The sequence below is a fragment of the Bos indicus genome, chromosome 21 (assembly GCF_029378745.1).
Source record: "Bos indicus isolate NIAB-ARS_2022 breed Sahiwal x Tharparkar chromosome 21, NIAB-ARS_B.indTharparkar_mat_pri_1.0, whole genome shotgun sequence".
NCBI classification, from domain to species: Eukaryota; Metazoa; Chordata; class Mammalia; order Artiodactyla; family Bovidae; genus Bos; species Bos indicus.
In genome coordinates, this window is record NC_091780.1 from 45965790 (window position 1) to 45978712 (window position 12923).

Below are 12923 nucleotides of genomic sequence, written 5' to 3' on the forward strand. Positions count from 1 at the left end.
CCAGCTGTTAAGCACCAAGTGTGCCTCTTTCCTCATGCTTGTTCTTCTAATAAACTAGTGGGAGACTAATGTCTGAGGGCGGAGGCCATGCCGTTCTATCTTAATATCTCCAGCACCTAGTACAAGACCCAGTAGTACTCCTTGACTGTTTATAAACTATAGAAGGAATGAATCAAGTTGGTTGATAATTGATTAGGAGCCTGTTGACTTCCCTGGTGGCTCAGATGGTAAAGTGTCTGCCTACAATGCAGGAGACCTGGGTTCAATCCCTGGGTTGGGAAGATCCCCTGGAGAAGGAAATGGCAACCCACTCCAGTATTTCTGCCTGGAAAATTCCATGGATGGAGGAGCCTGGTAGGCTACAATCCATGGGGTAGTGAAGAGTAGGACACAACTGAGCGACTTCACTTATGCAGAGAGCCTGCTTCCTCTAATCCCAATTAGGCTCTCCAGAGACAAACCCCTTGGGGCAAATATAGTTGGGACCTTCCTAAGATTGAATTTAGAGACAGAGTTTGAATCTTACTTATGAGGAAGAGTGGTTCTACCCCTATCCTTAATCTAGCTGACTTTTTTTTGAAAGAAGTGAGTAAAGCACTGTGTATACCTATGTAAGGTATAACATTAAAAGAAAGCTGATATTAACATAAAATAACTGCCCACAGAAGAAATGCTATAATATTCAACGTAATCACAACTCATTACAATTTAGCACTGAAATAAACATTTTGTCCCACTGGTTGGGATAATTTTTTTTTTAAGAAATTAAAAAATTTTTCATCAATTCTACTTATCATCCAAGTGGCCATCTGCAGTGAAGGGAGAAAAGGAAAGAAACTGGGAATATCTCTGTAGATAAAATAAAATGAAAGGTATTTTCAAAATCATTTTAGGCAGATATCCAAAACTGCTCTGTACACTCTAAGAAGAGAGGTAAAAATATCCTTGAAAAAAATACTTGGGAATTTAAATATTTAAGGTTTTAAAAAGGCAATCTTGAGAGGACTGATCCCAAGGCATCATTTATAGAGAATATTTTAGGACAAGTCAGAACTTGAGGAAGGATACAACAAAGATCTACCAACATTAATTTCAGGAAACTCAGCAAAATGCTTATTCAACAATAAGCTTTGCCTTGAAGGAGAATATAAAGATTTGCTTAGAAAAACAAAGCTGCTGACTGACTGGTAGTTGGGACTAGAACCTTGGTCATTTAAGAGTCCAGTGCTTTTCTACAGATTATCTCAATGATACGAATTTTAGATGGAAAAAAAAGTATAAAAGGCATTTTAGTCAGCTCAGGGATGGCCAACACAATGACTATTAGCTTAACTTCTAAGATTGGCAATTTTCAAAAAATGTTTGTTTATATAGTTGAATCCCATATGTAGTATAGTAAAAATCTATAACATGATCTAAACAATGAGAAAATAAACCACATTTGGCTTTTCAGTTCTAAAAGGCCATGAAATATTTTCAAACATTCTGAAGTAGTATCATTATAGGATCTTGAAAACATAATGGAAAATTAGAATTTTATTGAGATATAGTATATAGGTAGATACATTTTATAAGTACAACTCAAGGATCTCATGACTATTATTATCAGGAGTAAAGTGGGATACCTTCCTGAAATACACAGGGCAATGAAGTATCCCACAGACTAAAAAGCACCGCTCCTTTATAAGATAAAAGTAAGGTATATTGCTTACTTTATAAAGATCTAGTAAATTAACACTCCATTTCTTTCCTACAGCAACTAATTTCTTTAAGGAACATGGAGTCTAGTTCATATGCAGTAAAAATAAAATTCTCCTACATAAACAGCATGAATCTTAGAATTGTTAAACAGAAATTCTGAAAATCCACAACAGGTTATGACAAATAATTGTGTATGATTTTTATGATGTCTAATATTAATGAAATTCTTTAGTAGTTGATACTATCTACACCATGAAGGAAAAGCTGTGATTTGTCAGAGTAGACAAAGCTGGGCTTTAATCCATCCTTTTAACCATACTGCCAAGTCTATATTGTTTTCACTGCGTCTCAATTAGGAGACAGGCAGGACACCTGGTACTTCTTTATCTAAGTCCCATGGGCTGCCAGATGACTCAAAATCCATAACAGGTGCTAAGGCACTGTGAGGATAGTCCTATTATTGAAAGCTGGAGTTGTATAAAATTTGGACCATATATAATTGCTCATAAATCAGTCAATTATTAAATGAAAACAGTAAGTAAAAAGTTGATAAACCCAATTCTATATAACAAAATTTATGTAAACACACTTAAAAAGATTAACCTTAAATAAATAGGATTAAAAATTTAAACCTACCTAAAGGTTCTGAAAATCCTTCCTGATTTAATAATCCAATAATCATTGGCAGCTTCTAAAAAGCACTAACATTATCAAATATGTATATGTTTCACTTTCATGAAAGCTGTATAAACCAAATCATCTACAAGAAAAACTAAGTTACTTGGATTTCAAATTTAATACAATTAAAATTTTGTACTCTCATTCTCAGTAAGATCTGCTTGAAAATATTATCACTAAGTAATAATGAGACTTTCACAGTCAACAGAGAACTGCTTCAGAACTACTAAGTATTAGAGTAAGAATTTTTAAAATATTGAGGGAAAATTAGAAACAATCACTTGTGTTTTTTCCTTTTAGGAACAAAAATTTCAATACATTAAGTTAAGGAAATCAATGTGTTTGGAATAAATACTAAACTTGGGTTATGTCAGAAGACTGCAAAAAGGGAAAAAATAACTAAGTGAAATTTTACAGTGTACAATTACTTAAGTGTTATCTCTACCTAAATGTGCACTAACTTAATTAAGATTCTGTTTAAATGCTATAATTATTGGGAGTACACAAAGTGATTTATTATCATGGTAAATAGTTACAGGGTACAGCAAACCATCATTTAAGACAGTGTCATAGAATCTATGATAAACAATATATTGGCTTAAACTAATGCACTATATGCCCCCAGGGAATAATAGGCTCAGAGACAGGACTTTAACATTAAAATCTACCCATTAATCTTGACTTAACTATAATCTATTCTGTAGTAAAAGGAAGAATGGGTATTCAATGAATTACTGTTTTTGAAATATTGCACTGGGTGCTCATTTACTAAAACAATTTAAGCGGATATGAGAGATGGAATAGTAGTTAAATTTTACAGAATGTTACTAATTTTATAAAACATGCATTTGATTTTCCTTCAGTTTAGCAAGGACATCAAAATTTTAAAAATTTATAGATTGAAAAACTTTTCTTAAAATAACTCTCCCTGATCCTTTGAAAGGACATGTTGTATAAATTACAATACTGCAGTATAATTTAGTCAACTTAATTTCTGCTGGAAAAAAAGAATCATCTATGGAAATATATTATGGGGTCAGGATCTTGGGGGCTGAAATAAGCTTTTAATATTTTTTTAAGTTGTACATCATTGTTTTTTTTGCATGAGAACTTCCAACTGCTTGATTAGACTGACCAGAAGAAAATGTAAAGACCTAGAGTGGTGTTTATATAAATATTACAGCATACACTGACTCACTTTTAAAAAAGATATCCAAAATAGAATTCAAGGAGAGAAAGATAATCATGAGTGACTGAAACAGGCATCACCTCATTTAAATGATAAATCTAGTATTTAACCTTAAGATTTGTGACTGTTATGCATAAAATTGATTTATATTTCTGTATCAGTATAGCTTATGTATATTCAGATGATATTCAGGAATTGTTAAAAGCACACAGTAAAGGAAATTAAGTCAAATTTGTCTCTAACCTTATGTGATGTATAAACTTTGGTGGTTTTAACCCACTGTCCTTTATTTTAAATTTCTATCAAGATTACAAAACATTATTTTCATTTCATTTAAACATAAAAATATCCTAAAGGAAAACTGATTTTTGCTCTGCTATAATTTTGTGGGCTGTTAACGGAATTACTACAGGTGGTTGCTTAAATATATTTATTTGCTTTCTTTTTGATAGCAGGTATGTGCTAAATAAAAATCAACACCTTTATCAAGAGAGAATAAGTAAATGTAGAAACATCAGTTCTACAACAGCTATTTTGCTGCTTCTCTTTTTCTCAACAGCAATTAGTAAAGCAACCCCTTCCCCTCCTCCCTAGTGCCGTCAAGCTGTTCAGAGCAGTTTGCAACTCGACAATGGTACCATTGTGAATGCTCTCTGGGCTTCCTTCCCACAGAGAGTTAAATGGGCAGTTCCTGCTGCCCATGATTGGTGTCCAGTGAAATAATACTCAAGAGCCAGGTTTTATCAGCTTCACGCCAAAGAAGTGAAGCCAGGGAACCCAAGCCTTCATATCATACTGGACCATATGCCAACCCTGATGGCCCCAAAGGTTTATCACTAAGAATCAGGATCCATCATGTCCCTTGTGAAATTTCACTTCACATACCTTATGTGAAATGCAAAGCTTCACTAAAAACCGAACCTTCTTTACAATTGGCATGAACAGATGGACGGTAACAGTGGTTTGGCAAGCAAAAGTTAAGATTTAAATAGGCTGTATTCTCGTGTTTGAGAGGAAAAGCAGTTAGAAGAAAATGCGGAGATCTGTGATCCATAGTTTAATTTTAATTCCATTATTGAGTTACTAAAAATTCAATAGCAAAATCCCTTATATTTAGTAAAGGAAATTAATGGATTAAAAGCACTGCAATTCCTTCATTAAACAAGGTTAGAGTAATTTCAGCTTTACATCCTTCATTCTTTGCTCTCTGAAATCCCCAAATAGCATATGAATCTACTACTGTTTTTTATTTTTTAAAGAAGACTAGAATAAAACTTACATATTATGTAGTAGGTATACTTAATAATAACGTAGGCACACTAGTGCATCTTTGTCACTAATATCAACAACATAAGGGTTTAATAGAGAAAAAGTTCCTTTCTAGCACAGGTCAGAAGTTCGTAAAGATACAGAAGTAGAGAAACTTCAAGTTTTGTTTTTACGGAAAAGTTGGACAATCACCTGATAGTTTTCTAGTTTCTTTCTGGTGTACTATGATATAACCCAACTATCTAGATTGGACCATATGCGGACCATACTGTCATGTTGGATGTGACAAAACAGGTAAGATGCTGGTAGTGCTTTCTTTTCCTATCAGAATAGGATAAAAATACTTCATCTGTCAATACATGTTAAAGTATAATAATATGTAAAAGCACATTTTCTGAGCTCTTGCTACATGGCAGACAGGCTGCTTAGTGCTTCATATGGATAATCTCATTTAATCCTTACAACATTCCTGAGTTTGGTACTCTTTTTACAGATTAAATAAAAATCAGACAGAAAGACAGTGACACACTTAATAAACGGTTCTGGATTCTGAAGCCCATGCTGATTTCCCAACAGTCAGCTGCCACACTTTAAAAAATAATTAATTTATAATTAAGGACTTAGGATAGTCTGTATTTATCAATATTATCTTTGGAGGAAATGATCTACAAAAGACAGTAGATATATAAATTTATGTAGTTTCTCAATAAACTCACTTTCTTCTAACATGAAATGGCAGCAATATTGATGGGCCTCCCTAAGAGGTTTTATAATGTTCTATCGTAATGAATGGCAAACTGCATTAGCGGAGCCAATCAATTACATTTCATTTCGTTTTGGCTCTTATACTTTTGCAACAGGTTCTTTACATTTGAGTAGCAGAACTGCAGGGATAACAAACTGTGACTAATTGAAGAATGATCATTGACTTCTGGTAATTTGTCTGATAAAGTTAAACAGAAACCCATTTCTGGCATTTACGAAAAAAGTCAAATCTAAACAGATTAGAAGAAATCAAATGATATTGGTTTGGTAGGGAAGAATATTAAATCTAGGAGGAAAGTGTTTTTTTAAAAGATAACCATTTAGTTTCATAATATTCCTTATAATGTATATTTCAGAATATTACATATGTATTATACACATATATACATAAAAATCTAAAAATATAAATGGCAAGGATTATAACAGACATGCTCCATTCCACCTACTCAAATCTCACCTTTGAGGCCCAGATTTTCTACACATTCTTCCCTAGTTTTCTGACTCCAAAGTAATGATTTTTTCTTCAGGACTCCCAAAGCATTTTATCTACAACCTGACCGTGACACATTTTACCTTGTGTAATTTTTAGTGTAAATATATATTCTCTCTCCTATTAAATTATAAACTTTATAAGAGATTACCATCTGATTTGTCTTTGCATTTCTCTCAAAATATTTACCATTACTATGTAAGTGATCAATAAATATTTTTGATAGAAGAAAAACAGTATAGTTCTATCTTCTTACCTGGTGGTGGTTAAACTAATTATTCATCATATTTAAGACTGATAAAAGTTTTTTCAAATTATATCTTGGAGTAAGAAAGGCTAAGAAGAAACCTTAAGAAAACTAAGACATGGGAGATGGTTAATTTTATGTCAACTTGGCTAGGCCATGGTACCCAGTTTTTGGTTAAATACCAGCTTAGATGTTGCTCTGAAGGTAATTTTTAGGTGTGATTACTATCTCTACCCTAACTCCCACAGATTTCAGACTTGCCAGTACCCACAACCATGTGAGTCAATTCCTTAAAATCAACCTCTCTCTCTATATATACTTAAGAACACACATCCTACTGATTGCTTCTCTGAGAACCCAAATACAATATGATTATATACTATAACTTCTGAAAATTTTCTATGTATAATAGGTCTCACATTAAAGAAAAATAGGATGTATATAATATCAACATATTTAACATTTATACACAGTCTTAATGTCTCTGGAATCAAAACAAATAATTTAAAATTTTTATTTAAGAAAAAGCCATGATATGACTTTTAATCATGAAATTGATGTTTTAGAATTATATTCTTACAAAAAAGTCAAAAACATCTAAAAAAACCCCAAACCCCACACCAAAACACACATACACTCTCTTTCAACAGGTAACTACTAAATGATGGCTAAACATCAACCTGAAATAGTCCTCAGGTCCAGTGGTTACCCAGAATGTGCCTACTCTTCCTCCCCAGTGATGCATTTCAATTCTAACTGCATGATCAAACCAACAAATTGAGCTCGAGACAAAAAAAAAAAAAAAACAACAAAACCAACAAAACCTAGCTGAGAAAGTCAGAAGTTGTAAGGAAATGCTTTTCAAGTACAAGTAATGCAAGAAATGACAAGTGAAGTGAAGGAGAGGTTTCAAAGCTTGAAAGACAGTCATCAATACTGACAGATTACTGTAATTCTGGCTGCCAGCATGATCGATTTGGGCAGCATATGACAATCAATATTGTCCTCGTTTAGTGAACAGCATTAGATTCATAGATACAGAAGATGTTCCTAGGATAAAATTTAAGCTGTATTTAATGATCATAAATAGCACAATTTATGCTGTGGAATCTTAGTGGGTACTTTTATTGGGCATAAAATAACTGACACAGCAGTTCAATTATCCAAATATAATTGAGTTTATTACATATTCTTTTACTCCATTTCTCTTATGAGGATTAAAATAGAACCTGATGGTTTTCAAAGCCTATTGAGATCTCAATTTTTATTGTAATTTCTCATAAGCTTTATTGATCTGTTTTAGAATACATGATTTTTTTCCTTAATGTGAGCTTATCTGAATTTGTCAAAACTACATATTTAAAATTTTATTATTTCTGAAATATTCACTATTTAAAATGAAAGGAGATCTATAGTTTAGTATCTTAAAATGAAACCATCTAGTTGTAATTTATTATGTAAACTTCCACTTAAAAATCAAGTAATCTATCTATATTGTCAATTCCCTCAATGTTTAAAATTAATATACACCTTTGTGAACCTTTGTGAAAAGAGAATATAGTTCTTCAGATCAGCAAAGGCTAAGAGTATCTCTACAATATACTTAAATATTATGGGGAAACAACTTCTATACAGCTTCTAAATTCAAGCTTCTAAGTCAAGAAAAACTTGTTTGATTTGATTTAATATTTTTACTGATTGTTGCTGAAGTGGTTTTCCTGATAGAAGTTCCTCACATCTGCTGGGTAAAGTGTTCATATTTACTGTTTTCATCTTAAATTCTCTCTCTTCATCTTAGAATTTTCTCCAGTGTAGTATCTATTAATGTCTCAGCAAGATTAACTATAAGAACTTCATGAAACAAGCCTGAAAATCCAATTCAATCAATTAACCGACCAACCAACCAAATATAAAAACCCAATTAGGCAATTCCTTGCTGTTGGGTAGAGTTGTTTTATATTGACTGTAATCTTTACACATAACAGAATTAATCACGGCACAAAATAATGTACCTTATTTCATTTACTAGGCGCATCTAAAATTCATTATCTCATTTATTCTTTGCCACAATTCTGAGATGGTTATTAGCATGTTTGTTATTAAAGATGAAGAAAGTTAGGGTTAGAGATTCTGGGACTTGACTATGATCACAAGGCAGACCTCAGGTTAAAATCAATGTTTCTAACTGCAAATCCAGCTATTATACCTCTAGTGTAACATGCAAATGGGAAATAGTCCTCAAGAGGTGCAGGTAAAGGAAATTAAGCCATATCCTCACTTTTCATTGGTATACTTGAACTACTTAGTAAGATGTGCATCTTACATGCTGTTTGTCTCTCAGGCCAGAAACAGTTTGTGTTAGTTCAATAAATTGAGTTCCTATTGACACTAGAAGCAAGTAGAGGTTTGTATTACACTCTAATCGCACTCTCATCACTTTCCCAAAAGATTTAAGGCATTCTTAGAAGCTTTTGCACAACGAAGGAAACTATAAGGTGAAAAGCCAGCCTTCAGAATAGGAGAAAATAATAGCAAATGAAACAACTGACAAAGAATTAATCTCCAAAATACAACACACATTTCTCCAAAGAAGACATATGGATGGCCAATAAACACACGAAAAGATGCTCAACACTGCTTATTATTAGAGAAATGCAAATCAAAACCACACTGAGGTATCACCATATACCAGTCAGAATGGCCAGCATCAAAAAGTCTACAAACAATAAATGCTAGAGAGGGTATGGAGAAAAGGGAACCCTCTTACACTCTTGGTGGGAACGCAAACTGGTACAGCCACTATGGAGAAGAGTGTGGAGATTCCTTAAAAACGGAACGAACTGCCATAGGATCCAGCAATCCCAAATACTGTATATTACTGTATATAATGCATATATATGGAATTTAGAAAGATGGCACCAACGACCCTACATGTAGCACAGCAAAGGACACGCAGACTTTGGGACTCAGTGGGAGAAGGTGAGGGTGGGATGATTTGAGAGAATAGCACTGAAACATGTATATTACCATATGTAAAAGAGACAACCAGTCCAAATTCGAAGCATGAAGAAGGGTACCCGAAGCTGGTGCTCTGGGACAACCCAGAGGGATAGGGAGGGGAGAAAAGGGAGAGAGGGGTTCAAGATGGGGAGACACATGTATACCTGTGTTTGATTCATGTCAATGTATGGCAAAAACCATCACAATACTGTAAAATAATTATCCTCCAATTAAAATTAAAAAAAAAAAAAAAGGCATTCTTTCTACTGTGTCTTAAATCAAATGATGGAAAACACTAACCTCAGGATGAACATCAGGATCAGGGGAACTATCAAGAGGCAAAGGTCACAAAGACGACAATTGTAGTAGAGCTGACAATGTGGACAGAATTAGTTTATGCATAATAAGCTTTCTAGAGATATTCAGGAAATAATAAACTGAATCTTTACATTTCATAACAATGACCACTTCAAATCTGAGTTTTCAACTAGAAGTAAATGAAGATGTAACCACTACAAATAAGAAATGCTATATAAATGTCACTAAGCTTAATTAATCAATGTAACACATCAGAATCTACCTATAATTCTATTCCACACTGTCAGAATACATGAGAAATTACACAGAAATCAGGTTACTTAAGTCAATGTTTCTTAAAAGAAGAAAACATATGCTGCAGACTTATGATACATCTATTTCACATGCAATAGGGTATTTTAAAAAGCCTTCCTTGTAAAGCTTAACATCTACAGTTTATTATGTAGAAGAGAAATAAGTGAAATGTTTTTAATCATATAGAAAAAGTATATGAAGACACAAATCCACTTTACGAATGAGTAACGAAAACAATTTAACTTTTAAAACTGTGTGCCTACAAAGACAGAAATATAGATCAATGGAACAAAATAGAAAGCCCAGAGATAAATCCACACACATATGGACACCTTATCTTTGACAAAGGAGGCAAAAATATACAATGGATTAAAGACAATCTCTTTAACAAGTGGTGCTGGGAAAACTGGTCAACCACTTGTAAAAGAATGAAACTAGACCACTTTCTAACACCATACACAAAAATAAACTCAAAATGGATTAAAGATCTAAACGTTAAGACCAGAAACTATAAAACTCCTAGAGGAGAACATAGGCAAAACACTCTCCGACATACATCACAGCAGGATCCTCTATGACCCACCTCCCAGAATATTGGAAATAAAAGCAAAAATAAACAAATGGGACCTAATTAAACTTAAAAGCTTCTGCACAACAAAGGAAACTATTAGCAAGGTGAAAAGGCAGCCTTCAGAATGGGAGAAAATAATAGCAAATGAAGAAACGGACAAACACCTAATCTCAAAAATATACAAGCAACTCCTACAGCTCAACTCCAGAAAAATAAATGACCCAATCAAAAAATGGGCCAAAGAACTAAATAGACATTTCTCCAAAGAAGACATACAGATGGCTAACAAACACATGAAAAGATGCTCAACATCACTCATTATCAGAGAAATGCAAATCAAAACCACTATGAGGTACCATTTCACGCCAGTCAGAATGGCTGCGATCCAAAAGTCTACAAGCAATAAATGCTGGAGAGGGTGTGGAGAAAAGGGAACCCTCTTACACTGTTGGTGGGAATGCAAACTAGTACAGCCACTATGGAGAACAGTGTGGAGATTCCTTAAAAAACTGGAAATAAAACTACCTTATGATCCAGCAATCCCACTGCTGGGCATACACACTGAGGAAACCAGGAGGGAAAGAGACACATGTACCCTAATGTTCATCACAGCACTGTTTATAATAGCCAGGACATGGAAGCAACCTAGATGTCCATCAGCAGATGAATGGATAAGAAAGCTGTGGTACATATACACAATGGAGTATTACTCAGCCATTAAAAAGAATACATTTGAATCAGTTCTAATGAGGTGGATGAAACTGGAGCCTATTATACAGAGTGAAGTAAGCCAGAAAGAAAAACACCAATACAGTATACTAACGCATATATATGGAATTTAGAAAGATGGTAACAATAACCCTGTGTATGAGACAGCAAAAGAGACACTGATGTATAGAACAGTCTGTTGGACTCTGTGGGAGAGGGAGAGGGTGGAAAGATTTGGGAGAATGGCATTGAAGCATGTATAATATCACGTATGAAACGAGTCGCCAGTCCAGGTTCGATGCACGATACTGGATGCTTGGGGCTGGTGCACTGGGACAACCCAGAGGGAGGGTATGGGGAGGGAGAAGGGAGGAGGGTTCAGGATGGGGAACACGTGTATACCTGTGGCGGATTCATTTCGGTATTTAGCAAAACTAACACAATATTGTAAAGTTTAAAAATAAAGTAAAATTAAAAACAAAAACAAAACTGTGTGCCTATTTCGTCCCAGGCAGTGCTCTAAGAGTTTTACACATATTGACTCATTCAGTTCTCAATACACTATAGGCTAGATATTATTATCATTCTTCATTTTATGGATAAGGAAATGAGGCGGAGAAGTTAAATAACTTGCCCAAGCTGCAGGACTAAGGAAGAGGTGACCAATATTTGAGTCCAGGCAATCTGGCTCCAGAAGTCATGTTCTAAAACACTCCATGTCCTCTCATACTTCCATGTTTCTGTTTATGTTGTTCCCTCTGCCTGGAATACTCTTCTTAATCTCATCTACCTGATTAACTCATTTATCCTTCAAGATTGGGTCAAGCCTTATATTCTCAGAAGTGTTTGCTGATACCACCATCCCTTCCAGCTGAGAGGCCCCTTGTTATAATAACTTGCAGAACATTCTGTGCATAACTCTTATTACAGTATAGATACTGAAAACAATATATTTCCTCAACTAGACTGAGTACTTTGTAATGACTGTTTTGGTTATCTCCGCACACCCAGATTAGCAGACCACCATTAGCAGTATATGATGGGGCTCTAATTAATTAACCAAAAGACAAGTACTGACTACAACTGTATAAAAGAAAATACCGTAACTGTTTAAACACTGGGGAGGAACACTCCATCATCTATATGTCAATAAACAAGAACTCCATAGGCCTTAGCACATTAAAAGAAGTTACCTTGGAAAGTAGAAAACAACTGTTGAACCAACTGTTAAAAAGGATACAAGTTTTGATACAATGGAATCAGCGATTTCAGAGCACGGCTTGCATTTATAGCTGTTGCTCGAACCATAATAGGTAGGACCTTTCCATTCACAATAGCACCATCAAAGAGCGGACCAAAGAAGGGAACCTGATTGAGAAATTAGAATAATTTAACAATTCAAACTGGAAAAAGGCTGTAAATAACAACAATCAAAAAGTTTGCATATAAAACAATCTTTCTGCTTCCTCTTTAGTTCTTCCTTTAGTAGAAATGCTATTCCAATTTTCTGCCAAGATGGGTCATTCATACTAGGACAACAAACAAAACAAAAAATGCCAAAGGTCTACAGGGGTTCCATTCAAAAGAATTATGTGCTTCATGTAACTGATTAAACAACTTATACTACCTACCACTTTTCCAATTTTTGTAGCCTCAATTGTATACAAAAATCCAACACTTCAAGTTACTTTAT

General features: G+C 34.2%; 1 protein-coding gene across 7 annotated transcripts in view; it reads right to left on the reverse strand.

The window, feature by feature from the left end:
• The window catches only part of RALGAPA1 (Ral GTPase activating protein catalytic subunit alpha 1), a 210700-nt gene that overhangs the window by 15742 nt on the left and 182035 nt on the right, over positions 1–12923 (reverse strand). For all 7 annotated transcript variants that reach the window (XM_019983417.2, XM_019983419.2, XM_070775459.1 and 4 more), the window contains one exon: positions 12471–12598. In XM_019983417.2, the coding sequence (XP_019838976.2) occupies positions 12471–12598 (128 nt within the window). The remainder of the gene's footprint in view (positions 1–12470; positions 12599–12923) is intronic.